Source organism: Aphanomyces astaci, assembly GCF_000520075.1.
Source record: "Aphanomyces astaci strain APO3 unplaced genomic scaffold supercont1.58, whole genome shotgun sequence".
Lineage (NCBI taxonomy): Eukaryota > Oomycota > Saprolegniomycetes > Saprolegniales > Verrucalvaceae > Aphanomyces > Aphanomyces astaci.
Window position 1 is genome coordinate 431,757 of NW_009798321.1, and position 8,555 is coordinate 440,311.

Below are 8,555 nucleotides of genomic sequence, written 5' to 3' on the forward strand. Positions count from 1 at the left end.
CGTAGTTGAGTGATCGCTGTACAAATAGCCTTTGTGAACCTTGCGGAAGTCTCTGTCAAGGCCACCATTTCATATTTGCATCCCTGATATAGGTACTCCCTTACAATGACCACGCGTACTGTTGCATGGTCATCAAGATTCTGGAGAACCACACGCCATAGCAGTCGCTCGCCAAAACGACTGGTGATCCAACCTCTTGCGAGGTCATGGTACTCGAAACCGTGCACCTTCCTGACGTCTGCACCTCGCACCGCCTCCCACTCCTAGTTGATCATCACATCCCCATGTGCTTCCTTTCGTTCGTCACCACAAAATATCGAATGGGGGAATCGTGGTGGTGGACCGGATACCACACCCGGTATCCGGATATTTCGCTGTGCCAAAATGACTTTCTTGTCGTCGTTCGTCATTCATTGAAGGAAGGCAGGCGAAGGACACTCACCGATGAGCAGCAGAGACGAGAAGCTCCCTCTCTTGGCCAAGTACTCCACCAGTGCTCTCGCCAAGGATGAGCTGACTCACGTCATCGCCATTTCCCTTCCGCTGGTACGCGCATGCATGTGTGCGTCGTGTCTTGGCCTCATCCTTTGTACGTAGATCGGGACGGCCATCCTCGAATACATCATGAACTGCATTAACGGCATGTACACGGGTCATTTGAGCGCCGAGGCGAGCGAGATCCACCTCCTTCTTGCTGCGAATGGCTTGTCATACTTGTTCTACGTTCTCTTCCTGTACAGTTTTGCGATTGGGGTCGGCACGGCGTTGGACGCGATGTGTGCCCAAGCGCACGGCCGCGGGGCCAAGGCCGAGATCATCGTGCTGCTTCAAACGGCCGTGCTTTGTAGTGCGGTGCTCATGGTGCCCATCTTTTTCACGTGCTACTTTGCCACGGACATCTTGCTGCTCCTTGGCCAAAACCCCGACGTACGCAACATCCCAACATCATCGTGCGTTCCATCTAATGCGTCCTCCGATGCTCCTAGGTGGCCGCTCTCACGGGGCGAGTGCTGTGGATCTTTATGTTTGGCCTGCCGTTTTGCTTTGGCTACGAGATCTTCAAGCGCGTGCTGCAAGCCCAAAACATCGTCCTGCCAGCGGTTTACGCCGGCGTGTGCGCCAACGTCACCAACTTGATCGTGGCCTACACGCTCATGTATCACACGTCATTGGTGGGTTGCTCCCATATTGTCTTTCGTCTACCCAAACTAGTTGGACTTTGTGTGGATTCGCTAAAAAAACTCTATTATTGTCGATTTGATACAAATTTGGGGAGGGGGTGCAATCGAATCGCGCCGACCAAACCGATCCACATTGGTTGAATTTCATTGAGAAGGTTTTGATTGGTTAATAATTTTGAGCTCATATGAAGTAGCCAATCAAATCGATTTAAATTCCAACGAGAAACCACGCCACAACACGAAATTTCACTCGAAAGCACAATATCAAGTCGTTCCTATTGTATGTTTGCAATCACACACTATTTAAAGTCATACACTAATTCGATGTGGAGCATGATTTCCTACAATCTCATTGGCTTTGACTTAGTAACGTTACATTGAGTTGGTTGTGTCGATGTATTCATTCTCGAGGTTGCTCTAGTTTATACACAACCATATCTATAATATATATATATATATATATATATATATGTCTCGTTGCATGTAAGTTCACAGTGTATGTGTGGTTTGTGTTAGGGCTACTTTGGGTCGGCGTATTCGTTTGTGGTCGTCACGTTCGTGTACTTTGTCGTATCGTTGTACTATGTGTTGAAAGCTACGAATGTCGAGTGGATCTTCCACTGGCATGTGCATGATGCCATCGTCCACTTGCCGTCGTTTCTGTTCTTGAGGTACATATATACTTTTGTATGTACATATATATATCGAATTTACGCGGCGACCTACTAACACATATATGTAGTGTGTTTGGCTGGTTTATGTTCATTTCCGAGTTTGCATCGGTGGCGCTCACGTCGATTCTCGCTGGTACGTACATTTCCATCCATTCGAATGTCTTCATATATATATACATAGTAGAAATGTACATGTATAGATAGAAAGATATTCGTCTATCCATACATATGTAAATAACATTATACATATCATTTTTATATATTGTATAATATATAAAGATACAATAATACTATTTTGAACTATATATATATATATCATCACGACCATCGTAGGGTTACTCCCCAGTGCCAACTTGGCGATTGCGTCCAACTCGATCTTTATGGGGTTCCGTCAAGTGTTTTTCATGGTGTACATGGGTCTTGGTGTGGCCAGGTACACTATCTATCTATATATATATATATATACACCATATCTCGTCGAAACAACGCAATATATAAATATGTTTCTAGCCCTGACATATCTTTGTTTTCATATAGTTCTGTTCGTGTGGGGAATGCCCTCGGCGCCAACAATCCGCATCGGGCCAAAGTCGCGGCGGTTCAATCTGTCGGGCTGTCCTGTGCGTGGGCGTTGTTCACATCCGTGCTTATGTTTGCCGTGCAGCATGTATTTCCCCACGCGTATACCAGTGATCCAGCTACGTTGGCGTACGTCCTCTTATATTTTTCTACATGTTAAGCACAGTTGTTGGTAGGCTCACGGCCCAATTGATGGCCGTGAACGCGCCGTTCCAGATTGCGTTTGCGATTTGGATGGTGATGCTGGGGGTGTTTCGAGGCAGCGCGAGGCCCCATGAAGGCGCGCTGTGGAATGTGCTAGCCATTTTGGTCGTGGGGGTGCCCATGGGATGGATGCTCGCGTCTACGTACGAGTATGGCATAGTCGGCATTTGGCTCGGAGTGTCGTTCGGGTACGTCCTCTGCGCCATCTTCGGGCTGTACTGGCTGGCTACGGTGGACTGGGTGGCCATGGCAAGTGAAGCCAGTGCGCGGTTGATCGTGTCGCCATCAATGGACGACAAGGACCTGCCTTAACCAGGCTGACTAACTACTACAGCAGGTGCTGTCTATGGAAGTACATCTGTAGAGCGATCTATCTATCGATAGTTGTAAACGGGTACTACAGCATACTTGTTTTGGAAGTTGCATAGATCCATATCGAATGTCACAGGGACGCGCTTCGATAGGTAGAGACATACTAGTCACAACCGAAATTAACATTGGAGCTTGTACTAGTAGTACTACGTGGTGGTAGTAGTAGTAGTATTTACTCGGAGTTTTTTTTACATTGAAAGTGTCAGTGTTGGTCTTCATTTTCCAATATATTTCATTTTCCAATACTAGTAGTAGTACTAGTATAGATCAACGCCTTCGATGCTGCTTTTGATAGGGCGAATCGTTTTCATGGTCCTTTCATATCAACTCTATGGAATGATTTATACTATTTCCGAGTTATTATATTCACATGTGAACCGTTGATAGAAGTATGATTTAATATGACCATCGAGAGTTAGTTACTGTTCAACGACAAGTACTACGAACAAAGAGATGCCGTGGTTGTGTTATATCATGAGCCAGTGCTACTAGTATTTTGCTGAGGCATAAGCGGCTGGGTCGGGTACACCAACACGACATTGTCCCCTCGGATGAGGAGCTGCCTTATATGCCGCGTCACCGTCGGCGCTTCTTGCTGTTGGGCGTGGACTGGGGCGAACTTGTCCATGACGTCCATGAGCACCAGGTTCATGTGTTTGTCGAACCCTTTCAGGTATCCCGTACATGTGCCACGTATGCTGCTGATGCGCCGCAGAACCACCACGACCCTGGCTTTGGCTACCAAGCACCGATGAAGAAGGCTCAGTGGCCCCGTCGAGTGCAAATCTAATATATCATGGTATCATACGTCCACTACTACTACACTCTATATAGATGGACGACATCAAGGGTCGGCTTGTACCTGCGATGGCGTGCAAGACGGGGGGTTTCTTTGGAGCCACCGTGCTTTTCGATTTCCTGTCGGTTGTTACAGACGGTGTCGCAGGTTTGACTTTGGGCTGGATGAACTGCGGGTCCCGAGGTGGTAACTACGTCATGGTGACGAACATGATCACGACGAGTAGTGGACGAACCAGCATGCGGCACTTGTACAAGTTGTCCAGCGCGGGGTGATGGAGGGAAGCGCCGTCCAGCCGATTTCGCACTAGCGCCAAGTGGGCGTTGAATGACGCGCTTCGGCAGTCGAACGGTCCGCCTCTCGACGGAGGTGCAGTCTTTGGCACAAAGTTTGGATCATATGATGCTGCTGCCGATAGCTCATTGTCCTCCTTTGCCACCTACAAGGGCGGTCAGTGTGCACATCGAGTGGGCTTGAGATCGCTTACGATGTCCGGCGAGCACCCGTACTTCTTGTGCAGCTTGGCACACAGCACGTCCTCGCGCCCGGCAAACACTCGCAAGATCTCTGGTCTGCATCATCGCATGTACGTTAGAAGATGGCGACACATGTATCACTTGCATGTTTTTCACATTCTCGGGGTTGTGCGACTCGTAGAAGGCCACGATGCGGTCGCGCTGCCACGCCTCCATCTATCGAATGCCGCGTCGTTTTGGTTAAAACGCGACGAATTCTATTTTTTAAATATGTTATCAAACGTTTTGAATCCTGTTTGAAACAAAATTTAAAATACGAGCATTGTACTACACTCTTCTACGTAGTAGTGTGTAAGACCAAATAAAATAAAAATATTCGTCCAAGTGTTTGAAACGTTTTAAATGCGACATTGCCCACGTTTCAAATACTAGTAGTGTCCTTTACCCAAAAGTTGGACTTTTGTGCTAATTCGCCAAATCTATCGATCGTTGTCCTGACTTAGATCGGTCCAGTATCACACTAATTTAAGTCACACACTAATTCCATGTTGAATTCCTCGAAGAGTGGTTTGATTGGCCACTTGTTGAGTGTTCTGGGTTTTGATTGGTCGGTCGATTGTGTGCCGATTTGGTACTGCTCATTCTCGAATTTCGAATCGACTTGGCAATATTATAATAACGTTACTGCGAAGTATGCAAACAAGGTGGTTCATCCAGAACGTCTTAACAGCAGCCGTTCTTTTTCTTCTTCTCCGCGGGAGCATGCAAGTCCACTGCGGCGGCAGTTGGTTTCTCGTCGGGGTTGGCATTGCGAGCCTTGTCTTGGTTGTACACCTCTATCACCCATAAACCACCATAGCATTAGCAAGCAGTGCCGCTAGATGTCGAAATGTTACCAATCACGAGCTTCTCGAACGCTTCGACGACGTTTTGGCCAGTCTTGGCCGAGGCACGGATGTCCAGGATGCCATCGGCAGCCAACACGGCGGACTCGTGGTCGTCTGAAGTCACCTCGGCCGGGTCCAAGTCGACTTTGTTGCCCACGAGCATCAAGCACGACAAGAGGGTGCTGTTCGTGTCGGCCGAATTGCGCAGTTCCTGCAACACACACTGTGATAAAATGGAACAAATATAGGACACACACCTTGAGCCAATGGCCTTGCGCATTGTCAAAGCTCGTGCGGCTGGTCACATCGTACACAATCAACGCCCCCGCCGCCCGACGATAATGCCTAGACATGTCCATGATTCACCGCACGGAAGTGTAGTTGGACGTACGAGCTCGTGATGGCGCGGTAGCGTTCCTGTCCGGCCGTGTCCCAGATTTGTGCCTTGATGCGCTTCCCATTGGGATGGGTGATAATCTTGGTGCCAAACTCCACGCCGATCGTCGGCTTCCGCACATTACTACAAGTCATGTTCGCTAGTACTATGACGGATGAACGGCGCGAGATGACGACGCACCTGAAGATCTTGGACGCGTTGGTCGACGAGTCGATGGCCATTTCATCTTCCGACGCAGTGAAGTACGCGAGGAGGTTGGTCTTGCCGACGCCTGGGTCCCCCACAAGCACCACTATGTGGTCGATGAGGCATCAGCATCTTATGGACCAAACGTACCTTTGTAAAGTTCGTCGTATTGTTGATCAGGGGGCGCGGACATGTCGGCAAAGCGGTTGGAAGAATGCAAAATGGGAGGACAAAGCCAGTAAGGAATTTCCAGTTTTCCACACCAACATGATGGCCAAATTTGGGAAAATTCTTCATTCTGACTTTTTTTGGCTCAACTTTGTAAGGCACATTCCTTTAAATATGGTCGTTCAACAGGCTTGATTTACGTCTGCTTTGCAGTACAGTATCTGATTTACTTATTCGACATTGCTGTAGTTGTCCGGATAACGTTAGTTGCGTTTGCAATTCCAGTTTGTTAACCCCAGGGTAAGAGCATCCCCACCGGCTGATGTAGAAATGTAAAAATCTTCAAAGTACATCACTACATGTAAAAATCTTCAAAGTACATCACTACTGTACATCAGCAAAATTTACATTTTTCAGACCCACACTGGTTGCCAATAAATTTTACATCATGATGTAAACGCTCCATAAACACAGATTTCTCAACAGATCTGTTGGCTCGTTTACAGTTCTACGATGGAGGACCCGATGGCGTTCATCAACGAAGTGAGCAATCCCGACGTGTTAGAGCAGGCCATCAGCATGTATATCCGCTCCAAACGCCGACAATCCCAAGATGATACCGTCGTACGTGGTGGTTCGCGGCCGGGCAAGCGCCCTAACATCAATCGCCAGCGTGAGTTCTACGCCCGTTTGCTTCACCAGGACTACTGGGGACCATTGCCCATCTACGACACCGAGCACTTCCGTCGCAACTTCAAACTTCCGATAGACTTGTTCGACAAGATCATGGCGGACATCACGAACCACGACGAATACTTCCAGTTAAGGCTTCAGTTATCTGTAAGATTAGTGTACTGTACTTCGAATTATTTATGTGGATTTCAAATTTCCGTGATAGTACCGTACTAGTATACTAGTATATCATGCGTCATCCCAACATTAATATTAGGTCATATCCTAATTAGTAGAGATGAGAGTAAATTAGGATAATGCTAGGTCATTGCGTACAGGCCTCGTGCGGGTGCGGCACGGCCTACCTGCCGCTGCCCGACAAGAAGAAAAGATAGATCATTCGGTAAAGTGAGAAGCTTAGATCCGCGCTCTTACGGCCGCGCTTGCGCAGACGGCCTCCCGGGCGCTCGGGGCCAACGTAAGGCTTGGTCACTACTTTAGGGCCTGGTCTGCGAATGAAATGCTTCATGTCTCTGTCTGCCTTTTATTGAAGAAAACAATTTCATTGGTGCTTATATCCGAAAACCGGATATTGTCCTTGCGTGGAAGTGACCTACGAGGCAGAGATTCACCATCCACGCCTGGGAACGCCGTTCGTGTTTCGAGTGGTGCACACAAGCACGCCAACAACGGTGAAGTGAATGGAGGAGGCTACGCCTGATGAACCCCCCCTGCCATCGCAGGTACATGTCGTAGTGTGCTTGACCCTGTACCCTACGACTGTGTGGTAGCAAGCGAACCAAAACCATTGCCCAAGGGAAAGCGCTCCCGGAAGCAGCCCCCACGTCCGACACTGTGGTGCGACCAAAGTGTTGAAGCAATGTTCAAGCTGCGGTACAAGTCTGCTTTGGCTAGCCGATTTGACTCCAAGAACAACTACGGCAAGCGTGTAGCGTACGTCATGCTGGCGACCGAACTTAGCGTCGTCATGCAGCGCGAATTTACAGCCAAGCAAGTGCAAGACAAGGTGCGTTCGACATGACCATTTATTAGGTTTATCATGTGATTGTTTTAGCTGGCCAACATGAAGACAGAATGGTCTCTCTCCAAGCCAACGTTGCCTGCTCCGACTGGGAACTCTCCCCGGGCCCTTCTGCCCCTGCATTACGACGTAATGCTTGATTATTGGGGGGAAAAGGCTGGCTTCCGAAGGGAGTCGCTTATCAGCACTGATGATACCAGTGATGAAGAAATTTCAACGGACAAAAATGGGTATTATTAATACGACAGATTTATTTGCATTTTGGGTAGTTTAATCTGCGTCTATTTCTCCTGTATACAACAATCCCGACAATGCCCCTCTCGGCGATGACGAAAGGTATGCTGGCGAGGAGGCTGAGCAGCCAGAGCAAAAAAAATAAAGACGAATGGGAAATCAAAAAAGACCAAGTCACCATCAGAGTCCCTGGAAGCTGGATTTACTGCCATCAAGGAGGTATTAATGTTTTTGGGGTCTGCGATGGCTCAACAAACACCATCCCATCAACAAACACCTTCCCATCAAGTCGTGGCAGCTGCGCCAACTCCTGCCACCCAGACGAGCTCTGTGGCTACTCTCGACGACGTTTTGAGTGCCATAAAGGCTCAATCAGACACCATGTCCCAGCTCCTGTCGCACCTCATTGCCAAAAAGGATTAATAAATGTAAATCATTTGCAATGTCCATTATTGATAAACAAATTTAGCCATGGTACTAAGCTTGGCAAGGGCGCTATTCCGATATTCCGAGTTTGTTTCTACGTCAGCAATATCGAGCGGTTGAACGTGGTCGTTTCGATCGCGGCGATGGCACGGAGTGTTGAAGAGGCCATCGTTGAATTGCAGAAGCATGTTGTGCAGGACGAAGCAAGCAGTGACGATGGACACGGTGCGGGCGAGTGACTTCTCGTTCATGACAGTC

At 48.3% G+C, this 8,555-nt stretch overlaps 5 protein-coding genes across 8 annotated transcripts; 3 read left to right on the forward strand and 2 right to left on the reverse strand.

Moving 5' to 3' along the window:
* Window positions 1-397: 397 nt before the first annotated feature.
* Window positions 398-3,173, forward strand: H257_14535. 2 transcript variants are annotated; one of them, XM_009842382.1, is made up of 8 exons: window positions 398-546; window positions 598-927; window positions 987-1,172; window positions 1,698-1,852; window positions 1,924-1,988; window positions 2,189-2,288; window positions 2,393-2,563; window positions 2,611-3,173. In XM_009842382.1, the coding sequence occupies exons 1-8, from the start codon at window positions 445-447 to the stop codon at window positions 2,948-2,950; spliced, it is 1,449 nt and encodes a 482-aa protein (XP_009840684.1). In that variant the 5' UTR covers window positions 398-444; the 3' UTR covers window positions 2,951-3,173. The 2 variants fall into 2 exon arrangements, with proteins under 2 accessions (XP_009840684.1, XP_009840683.1); XM_009842381.1 differs by having other exon boundaries at window positions 2,393-3,173.
* Window positions 3,174-3,404: 231 nt separating this feature from the next.
* On the reverse strand, window positions 3,405-4,516 carry H257_14536. Of its 2 annotated transcripts, none has more exons than XM_009842383.1 (5): window positions 4,431-4,516; window positions 4,297-4,381; window positions 4,045-4,248; window positions 3,873-3,999; window positions 3,405-3,748 (listed from the first exon to the last, which is right to left on the reverse strand). In XM_009842383.1, the coding sequence occupies exons 1-5, from the start codon at window positions 4,499-4,501 to the stop codon at window positions 3,483-3,485; spliced, it is 753 nt and encodes a 250-aa protein (XP_009840685.1). In that variant the 5' UTR covers window positions 4,502-4,516; the 3' UTR covers window positions 3,405-3,482. The 2 variants fall into 2 exon arrangements, with proteins under 2 accessions (XP_009840685.1, XP_009840686.1); XM_009842384.1 differs by having other exon boundaries at window positions 3,405-3,796.
* A 418-nt stretch (window positions 4,517-4,934) lies between these two features.
* H257_14537 lies at window positions 4,935-6,039 on the reverse strand. Of its 2 annotated transcripts, XM_009842386.1 has the most exons (6): window positions 5,906-6,039; window positions 5,750-5,861; window positions 5,564-5,692; window positions 5,430-5,517; window positions 5,182-5,383; window positions 4,935-5,121 (listed from the first exon to the last, which is right to left on the reverse strand). In XM_009842386.1, exons 1-6 carry the CDS (start codon window positions 5,946-5,948, stop codon window positions 5,009-5,011), a joined length of 687 nt encoding a protein of 228 aa, XP_009840688.1. In that variant the 5' UTR covers window positions 5,949-6,039; the 3' UTR covers window positions 4,935-5,008. The 2 variants fall into 2 exon arrangements, with proteins under 2 accessions (XP_009840688.1, XP_009840687.1); XM_009842385.1 differs by having other exon boundaries at window positions 4,935-5,383.
* A 397-nt stretch (window positions 6,040-6,436) lies between these two features.
* Window positions 6,437-6,990, forward strand: H257_14538 (hypothetical protein; the record flags this gene model as incomplete). The annotated part of the gene is made up of 2 exons (XM_009842387.1): window positions 6,437-6,763; window positions 6,934-6,990. The coding sequence occupies 2 exons, from the start codon at window positions 6,437-6,439 to the stop codon at window positions 6,988-6,990; spliced, it is 384 nt and encodes a 127-aa protein (XP_009840689.1).
* Window positions 6,991-7,475: 485 nt separating this feature from the next.
* Window positions 7,476-8,294, forward strand: H257_14539 (hypothetical protein; the record flags this gene model as incomplete). The annotated part of the gene is made up of 3 exons (XM_009842388.1): window positions 7,476-7,622; window positions 7,671-7,836; window positions 8,056-8,294. The coding sequence occupies 3 exons, from the start codon at window positions 7,476-7,478 to the stop codon at window positions 8,292-8,294; spliced, it is 552 nt and encodes a 183-aa protein (XP_009840690.1).
* Between the last annotated feature and the right edge of the window lie 261 nt (window positions 8,295-8,555).

Bases quoted from the DNA above. Each gene is read 5' to 3' on its own strand.
- H257_14536 (XM_009842384.1), bottom strand. From the start codon at position 4,501: ATGGAGGCGTGGCAGCGCGACCGCATCGTGGCCTTCTACGAGTCGCAC. The intron at 4,249-4,296 runs GTAAGCGATCTC...CCGCCCTTGTAG, and splicing joins ACGGGTGCTCGCCGGACATC to GTGGCAAAGGAGGACAATGA. The intron at 3,797-3,872 runs GTACAAGCCGAC...ATGATATATTAG, and splicing joins CGTCTTGCACGCCATCGCAG to ATTTGCACTCGACGGGGCCA.
- H257_14537 (XM_009842386.1), bottom strand. From the start codon at position 5,948: ATGTCCGCGCCCCCTGATCAACAATACGACGAACTTTACAAAG. The intron at 5,862-5,905 runs GTACGTTTGGTC...TCGACCACATAG, and splicing joins ATACGACGAACTTTACAAAG to TGGTGCTTGTGGGGGACCCA. The intron at 5,122-5,181 runs GTAACATTTCGA...TATGGGTGATAG, and splicing joins GTTCGAGAAGCTCGTGATTG to AGGTGTACAACCAAGACAAG.
- H257_14535 (XM_009842382.1), top strand. From the start codon at position 445: ATGAGCAGCAGAGACGAGAAGCTCCCTCTCTTGGCCAAGTACTCCACC. The intron at 1,989-2,188 runs GTACGTACATTT...CGACCATCGTAG, and splicing joins GCTCACGTCGATTCTCGCTG to GGTTACTCCCCAGTGCCAAC. The intron at 2,564-2,610 runs GTACGTCCTCTT...AGTTGTTGGTAG, and splicing joins AGTGATCCAGCTACGTTGGC to GCTCACGGCCCAATTGATGG.